Source organism: Agelaius tricolor, unplaced genomic scaffold (genome assembly GCF_023055355.1).
Source record: "Agelaius tricolor isolate 1412-34295 unplaced genomic scaffold, bAgeTri1.0.p SCAF_5, whole genome shotgun sequence".
NCBI classification, from domain to species: Eukaryota; Metazoa; Chordata; class Aves; order Passeriformes; family Icteridae; genus Agelaius; species Agelaius tricolor.
Window position 1 is genome coordinate 29,945,625 of NW_027269265.1, and position 12,771 is coordinate 29,958,395.

Consider the following 12,771-nt stretch of genomic DNA (forward strand, 5'->3'; position numbering starts at 1 on the left):
GACGGTGCCTGTGGATACTCACTCCCATCCACATCCATAAGAACTGTGATGGTAACTGTGAAAGAATTGTCTCTAAGCATGCAAAGACAGATGTACTACATGAAAGGAAACTGCCACAGAAAATGAAAACCTAATTTTTTTTAGAAATTGCAAAACCAGACAACATAAATATATTGACAAAGCAAGACCTCAGTTCCCTCACAGACACTGAGACCTAGAATTTCTAAGTCATTTCATCTCATTGTTTCAAGCAACTTATTAAGAGAAGATAAAATAAAAACTAATTTCATGTCAGAAATGGGTTTCATCGAGGTTTTGCCACTTCTGCCTTCCAGACAGGCCCTGCATGTGCAATGTTAAGTGGAAAAGTTTGCTAAATTTCAAATTCATATATGTTGTCTTTAGCCTAATTTGGTTCCTAAACCAGAATTCTTTTAAAATTGCCTAATATTCTACCAGTCTAGTAATCTCTTTTCATCAGCATTGTTTCTGGCAAAGTTTTGCTAAAATAAGGTTTCCTCTTATTTTATTGTTTCCAGCTGTTGATAAAAATTTCACTAGTATAACTTTTATACACCTTTTTTAAGTGTATGTGATGGCAGGCATACAGGCAGTTTGCACACATAAAAAACCTAACAGTTTGTTAGATACAGAGTATTAACAAAAGAAATGCATAAATGTCTATTAACCTCTATATACAATCTATGACATCAGATGAAATTCTCAAAGCATAAAACATGTTCCTTCTATGTAAAATTTAACTGCATTTGAAGGCAGAAATTTGCAGTCCATTCCTAGAGACATGCAGCTGGATACAAATGGGGCTGCTTCAGAGACTGTTGCGTCTGTGCACATCACTTAAATACAATTCAAACGATGAAAAAAGTTTTGATAATGTTTACAAAATTGACTTAAACATCTTAATGCATTTTTCCATTTAACTACAATAACAAATGCCAAAATGTTACTAGATAACTCTCTAAATATTCAAGATATTTAACAAGATATTTAAGGTTCCTTTCTCCCTGTGCAATAGAACACATTAAAACCAATTTTACTATCGTAATTTATTCAAAGCTTGATTATGAGCAATAGCTGTGAGAAGAAATACAGCATTGTTGATTCATATACAAGCATTTCACTTAACTGCATTGGATAATAGATGTGCTCCTAAAGGAGTATAAAAGCAAAGTGATTAGAAGTCATTACTGTTAATTAGCATTCACTTTACATTTATAGGGATGAACCTTTTCTGTGTTGAACAAATGGAAAGCTTTTATCTGAAAGTCTATGAAACCTGGTCAAGGTAGGCACTGAAATAAATGTCAGTGACCAGTAAGCTGAATTCAAAACAACAATAACAAAGAAAGCAAAACAAAATCTAAGGATGTATCATCATCCAATTAGTGAGATTCAGTTTTTAAACAGGAAAAGGTCTGAAGGGAATGAGCAAAACTGGAAACTCATACTTCACATTCTGCAATCTCACTGATAAAAGGAGGAAATGTGTGTTTATCAAACTTGCTGTGAGTGCACGGTTCATTTGGTGTCCTGTAAACAATGCCTGGCTGCCCATTCTCAAATGCATGTGAGAATCTTGCAACCCAGAACATCATATTCAGCAGGCAAGGTCACACTAGAGATGCCCTGGAAATGGGAAATTAGGAAAACCTGGCAATCAGAGGTTTCAAGCTGACCAGAACAAGCCCTCAGGGCTGCTTACCGTCTTTCACCACCAGCCTGACTGTCTCCGCTTATTCAGTATTAACACAACAAGACAGGGAGTGAGTGGAAACAACTCCACGCACCTAACAGGGAGAAATACAGTGACTTTTTTGTTTACATAAAGCTCAACATTTCTCACAGTAAGAAACTATCTCAAAGCTATTGCTGAAGATCCCCCTCTAAAAAAAGAAAAAATTAAAATCCTGACCCTGCCTGAACTGGTCAGAATTTCAGGCATCCTATTGATCAAAAAAATTTCTTTTGTTCCCATCTCATTTTAAAATTCATACAAAACCCTCCCAACAACTAAATATACCCTGTGTTTTGAATGAAACAAGATACATCATTATTTTTACACTACTTAAATCACTCCCAACTATGCAATTACTTCTTACCCTCTTCCCTTCATTCACACTTTTATTCACTGCTAATGACAACAGTCATTCCCGAGGTGGAGGAAGCTATGAAACTCCAATCCAGAATTAATTAAAAGAAAAAATAACATGATTAAAAAAAAAATTTGTAACCATTTAACACGATGAGGGTAAAGGGACAATCCAAATCCTTGCAGATAAAAATTTATTTATTATAAAAGGTGAAGGAACCAAGTCTATGAAAAAACACAGCAAATATTTTCTCTCTCAAAAAAAATCTTATTTTATCAAGAAGCACAGTTATTATTTCTTGTCAGTGTAGGCAACCATTTCATACAATTTCTAAAAGTTTCCATTTAACTTGCATGTTTAAAGACGAAAAGAACTGTGCTATGGAGATGTGGTCTCCAAATGTTCATTAAATCTACACAAGCACTAAAGGACTCAATCAATAACTTCCATTGTTTTATCTATCACAGTTTCCTTCAACTGGGCATTGAAGATTTTTTACAATTTTTTTTCAATACTTATGGTATAATTTCACTTGCCGTAAAAAAATCCTTTGTATTTGAACTGTTGAATTAGATATAATCTATCAAAATATTAAGGGCACAGTTACTTGCAATAATCATAATGTAGGCAACAAAAACTATGGAGAAGTGATTATTTTGGAAATTCAGCATAAAGAAAAGTAGCTCTTTGTATAATCTGTATTTCTCCAAAATATTGAGACATACAACTCCAAGGTATTAATCCATGTATCTACAGACCATTCAAATCATAACAAGGAAAATTTTTTCAATGAAAACATGGGAGATTACTAGAACAGAACTCTTCTGCACACCTCTGAACTCTGTGAATCCCTTAAATGAGAAGGGAAAGCTACCTACTTTGTCTGAACTCATAAACTACAAAAATAATTTGATGAAGAGCACACTGAGGACCTCAGATTACAGATTCTTCAAGTCAATCAGTATTACACAACTTATAGTTATTTGGCCTCTTTAAGACTCCTAAGAAATTCTGCAAACCTTATTTGTATGAGTTAAGAGTAACTACTAGTCTTTATCATGTACATACTACAACTGAAGCCACATATACCAAACATCTGAAAATCAAGTGATTATTCCTATATACTTTACAGTATCTTTTATATGTGTCTTGGAACAGAAGACAACGAAGCAATGCTGTGACAGAATACTACATTACATTTATTCATGTATTTTTCCTGGTAGGATCACCTAAATCTTTGTACAAAAGTCACAGAAAGTCAGCAATCACACTGAATCTGAGAACTCATTTCACCCATTGGCCACAGAAGCTGAATTCTGGAGAAGGGTAAAAGAAAGACCATTTCCTTAGCATGGAAGACTATTAGCAATATCAAGGAACTGAAAGTTTTGGGTTCCATGATTGAATTAATCCCTATTTGAAGGCCACAAAATAATGTTATATTTTCATTCATCCATTCATCTCAAACCTTGAAGAACTGTTTCCTGAAGAAATCTCTGGGAGTTTCACTGAATACTGACAGGACCTAAGTTACTTCTATTCTATCTATATCACAGATGTTACTTAAGATATTTCATCTCATTTGTCTGAGATGAAATATCTTAAGTAACATCTAAAATGGCATTGCTATTGCAATTTTAACTCAGACAGGAACACTTTCTGTCTTCACTAAACATCAGATTTGGACCATTTAAAAAAATCACGAGCCTGTTCTTAAAAATTATTAAATACAGGAGTAATTATTAAATACAGGAGTCACATTGTATCATTAAGCTCTTTATTTCTGTAACTAAAAAATGTTATTCATTCTTAGTGACTGACTCTCGTAAGATCACTGTTCCAAAATGCAACTATATTTTAGAAAATAAATCTCCTTTCCTTCCGTTCCACATCACTGATGAAATGAAACAGCGCCACAACCAAAGGCTGCTATTATTCAAATGTTTCATACGTCGTATATATCCAACATTAATATTTATTTTTCAGCTGATGATCAATGGATGATTTCATAATTATTATTGCTTCAGTCCTGAGAGCCAATATATAAATTTATTTCAAGTGAACTCCATATTTTTTGAAAGTTTGAGGGTTCTAAATCCACAAAGAGCACAACAAAAAGACTCTGACAGAAATAACATGTTGAAACTGAAAATCCACTAAAAATCCATTTGCATGATTTATAATATACACGGATAAATATAAAAAAATACAAAAATATTTTTAAAATACTAATTAAAATACTAATTAAAAAAAAGCAATTAAGCATGTCATCAAAAATTTGAAAAAGCAGAGCTAGAAGAAAGACATTTTTACCTAGTTCAGGAATTCTACAAATTACTTCAACAATGGAAACTTACCAAACAAAGGCAAAGACTTACGGAGTAGATAAGGCAAAGAATTTGTAAGAGGACAGAATTGTCTACTGAAAATAAAGTATCTTGCATTGGTCTGTTTAGTCTGGAAGCTGCTACAACCTTTGCCCTAAACAAAATTTAAGCCATAGTTCCATGAGATACAGAAAACAATCCAACACTCAACCCATCTAATATCACTTGTGTATGTGCTTGCATGAAACAACACTGTATTACTTGAACAAGACCATAATTACATTGAAAAGGGGACAAAACAGGTAAATATTGCCTAAATTGAAATGTTGTATGAAAGTTTCACAAAAATGCCCTCATGCTCCAGTCTTTCCTGCCACTAGAGGAAAAGAAATACAGTTACCACATTTCAAAGACAGTGTCATTATGAAACTCCTAAAAGATAACTCAGGTAACTAAAAAACTCTAGTGCTTACAGGCTTGGCTAGGAAAATCTCCAATACAGACAGTAACAAACATGGAGAAAGAAGGATATCAGTAATCCCTATTCAGTAACATTGAGAGGAGAATAAATTATTCTTTAGAGTTCAGGACTTACACATCTCATGAAGTAAATATTCTACTATCAGGTGAAGACCGCATAGTAAGATATATTTAGACATCATACAAGTACTCAGATATGTTTCACAATATGTACTGAATACAAAATCTAAAACGTGGCATTAGGCAACTAAAAAATAGATATAAATTTCCTTTATACCTATCAATCACTTGGGTTTGTGACAATAAAATTAATAGGTTTACAGTCAATGACAGTCAGTATCACTCACTGAGTCACATGAACCAGAACAGGACTGTTGTCCTGGGTTTCACAGAACTGTGAGAGAATATTTAATTCTTTAGAAATCTTGTTCTCATAGCACTGTTATTAAAAACATTGTATACTTCCAAATTCATACAGGTTTTTTGAAGTGTTTTAACTTTTTACTAAATAAGTACTTGCAACAGAAGTGTTCTTTGCCAATGGAAACGTAAGGTACACTCTATGATTTTGATTTAGACACACCTTTCCTCTAGTCCTGGCCCCAAACCATTTACTGAAAAAAAGAGCTATGTTATTTGACCAGTGTTTTAAAATTACAGTCACTCAAAGATGGTTTTGACAAGGCTTCCACAGATTTCATCCCCTCCCTTCAAGAGAATGCAAACTGACTTCTCTGTTTAAAACTATTAACATCTGGGAAAAAAAACTCCTAAAGCAAAATCCTCAGTGTGTAAGAATTAAATAGTAAAGCTACAAAACAGCAGTTATTAAAAAATGTGAAAAAATAAAACCAGAAAGATTTCAAAGTTATTGCTAACACAGAAAAAAAGTTAGTAGTCTTCTTAGAACTAAAATACCACAGTTGCAGTAGTTTATTTCTCCACATAATTTTGCAATTATTCATCAAAATATGCAAGACACTTACTGAAACTTTTGTATCAGAATTCCATAGCTAGGTTGTACTGTAAAGACATCATTATACAAAGTCTAACATAAAGGCAGTATATCGTTAATATTTATAACTTGAAGATATCATATAGTGGGCTTAATATTTCTATACAGGAAATAAATAGTTATTTAGTTCCAGACAACATGATAACATCTCTTTCAGCTATAGTTATAATTATCATGTACAAACTTCCAAAGCAGAAGTTGTCAAGATTTAACACTAGCATTAATTTATGTCAGGGATCCATTCCTCCAAAGACAGCAAGAAGTGTAGAGGAAGTATCATCTTAATTGCCACTAATTTGCCCATTTTTAATTAAATTGATCAGTAATTTATTACCTTACCCAGCAGCAGAAAGCTGTTAGCATGCAGCTTTAAGAGACAGTAGATATCAGTCCTTCTAATTTCTAATACTACCGTGGTTCAAAAATAATTTAAAACTGCTGTATCATATTTCTTTTGATTCCTGTATTGCAGGATATGCACATTCCATTTAAAACCTCTGTGAAGCACTCTAGAGCATAATCATAGAATCATTTAGGTTGCAAAATGCCCTTGAAATCATTGAGTCTAACCATTAACCTAACACTGCCAAGTCCACCACTAAACCATGTCTCTAGGCACCCAGTCCACACAACTTTTAAATCCCTCCAGAGACAGTGACTCAACCACTTCCCCAAGTAGCCTGGTTCAATGCTAGATACCCTTTTCAGTAAAGAAATGTTTCCTAATATCCAACCTAAGCCTGCCCAGGACAACTAGAGGCTGAACTGCCTACATGAACTATTTTCCTGCTCTGTAGTCTCAAACGCCAACACAGGTCTATGATATTGATTTTACATTAGAAGAAGATAATTTTCTTGCCAAAAATGTTTACAAGATGCAACATTTGACTCCAAGATGGGTCAGGAAGTACTCTGCATTCAAACCACATTCTTAGGTCTTATCTGCAATTTGATTTTTTTTTAACTGAATACAGAATAAAGCCTGAAGTATTTAGGTTCATGAATCTCAATTATCATTTTAATGAAGGCGAACGAGATAGAAAATGTTCAATACCTGACATGAAGACTACAAACACCTTTATCTGAAGTTTCATTAATAGTCTATACCAGATTGATCAATAAAATCACATATTTACTTTCTTTAAAATAGCAGTTATGATTTTTTGAACAGTGTATTGGTTTTAGTACTGCACATTGCAGTAATCAACACAATTAGCTGGAATGGACATAGTATGTTCACTCAAACACTGTAGAAAACCTCTACAGTCAACATGAGGTTTTCTGTTTTTTTCAATGAGGTCTGATTTAGTATTGGTAGAAATAAAGTACTATATGAAAGATTTTGAAAAAGACCAGAGAATAAATTTTAAGTGGTTTAGAAAGTGGTTCATTGTCTCTCTTTAATTGATTTTATAGCTAAAAAGGATTGATATATTGCTACTGTGTCATATATTAGAATATAATCACAGGGCTACCAGAATCAAAACTATCATTGTGAAATATTCTGTAATATTTGGAGAGTGACATGCAACATACAAACAAATAACAGATTCTGGTTTACACATCATAGGTGTACTCAAATGGAAATGCCTAGACATTACTTCCCACACACTGATAAATGCACAAAATCTAAAAGATCTCTCATTACAGTAATCAAGTGATACATTATTACAAGTGAAAAATAAGCTAAATATTCTATTTATAGATGATTGTCACAATTATGTTTTTTGTTGTACATGTCAAGCTCCTGTTACAGGTCTTTTTATTAAATAGGAAAAAGGTTTTGGCTTGAAATGAGGATTAAGAAGTGTGATTTACATTGGGGGAAAAGGAATATAGTTATACCATATATTTACAGACCAAGGAAGAAGAAAGGAATAGAAATAAAACCTGTAAAAGTCTTCCATTTTTTTCTTACAGTTTTCGTTAAAAACCTAAGTGGATCATTTACTTAAATTCATAAATGAATTAAGCAATATAATTATCCCCAACTATATAATTGTTTTCAATCAGCATACCTTAACAAGTTTCATAAGCTGGTAAAGGTCTTCAACCTCATCTTCCTGGCATGCAGTATATACTCTTCCAGTATTCACACTGGTACCTTTTATAAAACCACGATAGAGTGGCAAATCCAGTGCATCAGCATATAGGTCAATGGCATGGTGTCCTACTGTCTGATACATATAGCTGTCCAATTCATCAGTCTGCCCTGCCACAATTAAAAACCAACCATATCAGGTACATTGTTGCAACAATTACAGATAATCACAATACTACAAAGCACTGAGAAAATCTAAATGTTAATATTTTTCAGTTCACAAACAGATGTTTGGTGACAACACCACTATAAACATGGAAAGAAAAAAAATAGATTTCTCCACCCAACAGACGTATGGAGAGGAAGACATCTGTCACAAACATGCTGCCTATTTGCAAATTGTGGTGCCTTTCCTTCTTCCTGCTTCATCCAAAAAATCTCCTATCATTTCAATTCTGCTTCCATTCACATGGTAATTTTAACAGGAAGACAGGTCAGAGGCACAAATTCAGATGTATTTCAACATACTCAGATCAAGAAATTTGTAATGCATTGCAATATTCAGAACAAGCAACTTGAACAAGGTTGTCAAAATGTACAAAAAACTTTACTGTTAAAATTGTTATCATGGTCATCACAAAAGGAGACTATCTCTGCTTAGGTCAAATAAAAGCAGACCACTACAAAGTTTTGACACTGTTTAATAAGCAAAAAGCTTATTTCCTTAACCATGAGAAAAAAATTAACCAAATTTTCTTACAAGCAATTTGTAGCCATCAGATAAGGAAAAAGCAGCTAAAAATGCAAGTATCATGAATTAGTATTACATCTCAAACTATACAATAAATAATTTTTTTTCAGATAATATCTCTAAGAGATTGATAAAGTAATATAACATTATTGGTGAAATCTCCACTTTATTACAAGCTAACAAAGTTCACTATTTTAATGATAATTTGTAACTCTGATACTTCTCTGAATTTACATAGAGACATCAAGCATTTCTGCTGTATACCTGTGTAGCACATCTTACAAAGAAGGTCTGTAACTAACCAAGATGACTAATTTGTGATGTAAGAATTAGGTCAGTCACCTTTGATGCCACACAACAGATACGGTTCTGCACAAAACAGGCAAATCCAACCCCCTAATCACAACTAACCAACCTAGACCAGAAGAGTAGTTTTAAGGGAAAATTCAGTGGTTTCAACATACATGAACATGACAAAGTCTTTAAGTGATATTCTGCTTAGAATACACAGTTTCTTTATTATTTGAGACTCTCCAGGCAACAGTGGTACAAGATAAAATAAAAAGAATGGCATAGAATCCACTATTGCCTGAAGCACCTCAATTAACTTTCTATAAAATTTCCAACTACACACTTAAAGAGAGCATTTTATGATTTTAATGATAATATTCTACATTTCTGATGAGGATAAATTAGTTTGAAGACAACATATTTCAACAAGATTAGAGATTATTATGTCCTAGCTACCCAGAAAATAAATTTTTCCTACACTCTGCTAGCATTTGCCAGTTCTGCCCGTGACTCATTTGCGATGGCAGCTCCCTTTTTCCTTCCCTTTCTGTGTACCCTCCTACTGTACAGTTACCAAATACCATACTTAATTGCTTAACATATGTTGAACAGTGAACCTAGTTAACATACTTTAGCATTCTCCCCTACCAACTGGAAACAACTCACTTGCTTTTCCAGTCTCACTTCAATTTGTGCTATAGTCCAATATACAAATACTTAGCTCGTCCTCTCAGCTCACACTGACTACCTGAGTTTCTCCCATCATTTGTCATAGAAATAAACTGTAGCCCATGAGGAACTGATCAAAAAAACATTCTACTCTAAAAGGAAAAAAGCAGGAAAAATACATGTATCGAGGTCAATTTCAACCCACATCAGTTCCTCAATGCAGTCTCAATGCAGTTCACAGATACTAGGTTAGAATAATGGAGAAAGACACACAAAGATAAAAATGGATGACCAGCAGCACAATGGCACATTTTTGGCAGCTGGAATGGTTTACAGCATTTAGTTTAGCAACAGTTTAGAACATCTCTAGAAGTACAGTGATAGTTTTGGTTGATGACATCATCTATCAGCTTTCAGCATTTGTGCTACTGACCTCACACAACCCCTTTGTTTACCACCAGGATATCAATATTCTCATTTTCAAATTGTGTAAGCCTTTTTCTAATTAATCTTTTCTTCGTGTGGGCTTTTTTTCACTTAAGGAAAATACACTTAATACATCTCCATAGCATCTTTTTTATACCTCTTTCAAGTTTCTGTATTGGCCTTCAATATGCAAAACCAGACAAAACACATACAGGAACTTAATTCAGGCATGGTTGTGATTCTGTTGTTTCTAATCTATTTTTTAAAAATTTCCTGTAAGAAATGTGGCTTTCATACCTGTATTTTCAGCAGGTCTTAAATTGGCAAGAGCAACAATCTGATGCCCAGCAGCAACACACTGCATCATATTGTAACAACTGTCCTTCCCACCACTGTAAGGAGAAGAAAATAGTGGCAATTAAAAGCACAGATAAAAGTTTTAGCCTCTTATAACTTTTAACTAACTGTTCAAAAACAAGTATTATCAGAGCTGCTTATAAAGTTGTGAAATATGAAGAGCTGTAGAATAGTAAAAGTAGGAAAAGAATGATTTCACCATACATTTACTACATATGCCTAAATGCAGTAACCATAAAGCACATAAAGAGTTTTGTATCTTACTAGTAATCTGAGAGGTTACATGAAGAAGAGCCACTGCCACTGGAATCTCCTCAAAGAGTGTCTTTTATTCCAGAGATGAATTACTATTTACTCATTACTCATTAATTTGGATCAAAACCCCAAAATCTGCTCCACTGAGTTGCCAGCATTAGTAATCCTTTTAAATTAGGTCTGTCATGTAGACGTGATGCCTAGGGACACATTTTAGTGTCCCTAGTGGACTTGGCAGTGTTAGGTTAATGGTTGGACTCAATACCTTAGACGTCTTCTCCAACTTCATTGATCCTTTATATCAGGAATAACATTTCTCCTTCATGGGATATGTTGCCCAAACCTTCAGCATTTTGAACATATTTGCCATTCTCAAAAACTTTAATTATTACAGGCAGTAGTTTCAGTTGACACTGCATAGAACATTTGAATTTTTTACTGCATTTCACTGCAAATAAAAACTATTAATGCTAGTAAAAAAATATAAAAGCAAACATAATCATACTCTTGTTTGAGGCCAATAGATAATTCTCCAACACAGAGGATACAATAAATTTTGACATTCATTCAAGATCTACAGGAACCTTTTCTGCTATCAGTGAGGAAAGAATTCTGTTCTCTTGATGTAACTGAAAAAGTATCTCTATGGATTTTAATCAATAGAAAAGAAACATTACAATCTACAATAAAAGTGCTCTAGAATACACACTGCTTAAAAGATCCATGTTCAGACTTCTGGCCTTCAAACTACAACTGCAGGTGGAGATTCTATGCAGCTTCTTTAAATGCCAAGGCACAAAAACAATGGCAGGAACTACAACAGAGATCTATACAAGCTTTGTAAAACTGCATTTTGTTTTAGAATCACTGAGACTTGCACAGGAGAACATATAGTACAAGCAGTCCTTGCTACAATACACTGTTGTGTTCCTTGTGGTCACACTATTACTATTTCTTCCTGAAAGGGAGTTGGAGCAAGGTGGGGCTTGGCCTCTTCAACCAGAAAAAAAGTGAAGAATAAGAGGAAATGGCCTCAAGCTGCACCAAGGGAGGTCCACATTGGACATCAGGAAAAATTTCTCCATGGGAAGAGTTGTCAAGCATTTGAATGGGCTGCCCAGGGAGGTGGTGCAGCTATCACCCCTGGAGATGTTCAAGAAATGACTGGACATAGCACTTGGTGCTATGGCCTAATTGACAAGTGGTGATCAGTCAAATGTTGGACTTGATAATCTTGGAGGTCTTTTCCAAAATAAATGATTCTGCGATTTTGAAACAAACTTCTTCAGAATTTCCAGCTTTAAGCTCTCCCTTTTATCTAGCTTTCTGCCCAAAAGCTTGAAAGTGTCCTAGAGGAACGAAACCCTTTAGCTATTCCCCTCAATCTCAGCTTTTATCCATGCAAAAATTCTGTATGCTGTCTTGAACTTGTTGTGTAAATGAAACCTGAAGTAGAAATAGTGTAAAACATGGCATCCTTTTGTACTTAACAGATTTTCATAAAGCAGTTGCTTCTGTTTCAGTGCTAAAAAGTAAATATAAGTATGATAGAATCCTACTTGGAGGGTCCATCTCTACTTAACATTCTTCTAATGCATACCAGCAACTTTCTTCTAACCTATATGCAGACACAAAAAAAATTGAAATCATACATTCATTACTTTTGGACACTGTTCTTGATAGCTTGAAAATGTCGACAGTATTCACTTCGTAATTTGAACTTCCAGGCTTAACAGAATAATGAGACAAAGACTCTTTTCCTTCTGAATGACTTTATGCTGAAAAATAAAAGTTTCCCACTGGTTCTGATTTCAGCTACAAACAGCACTTCAGAAAAATAATTGTATGACAATAGATAATTGCCTATGCTGTTTACAGTTTTTAATATTTTAAAAAATTGAAATCAAAAATTAAAATGTCACCAAAATAAATATATTCATCCTTCCAATTAATTTATGTGTATATATGTACACATAAAGAAATTTTAAGATGCATATTGATATCCATATTGCTTACATTGGACCACCAGTCAGTAGGTGGAAATCTGG

At 33.9% G+C, this 12,771-nt stretch overlaps 1 protein-coding gene across 6 annotated transcripts in view; it reads right to left on the bottom strand.

The window, feature by feature from the left end:
• DPH6 (diphthamine biosynthesis 6) overlaps positions 1 to 12,771 on the bottom strand; it is a 213,566-nt gene that overhangs the window by 198,485 nt on the left and 2,310 nt on the right. For 5 of the 6 annotated variants that reach the window (XM_071426993.1, XM_071426994.1, XM_071426992.1 and 2 more), the window contains exons 2-3: positions 10,409 to 10,503; positions 7,952 to 8,145 (exon numbers count right to left, since the gene is read on the bottom strand). In XM_071426993.1, coding sequence (XP_071283094.1) covers positions 7,952 to 8,145; positions 10,409 to 10,503 — 289 coding nt within the window. The remainder of the gene's footprint in view (positions 1 to 7,951; positions 8,146 to 10,408; positions 10,504 to 12,771) is intronic. The other variant, XM_071426997.1, reaches the window with a different exon arrangement.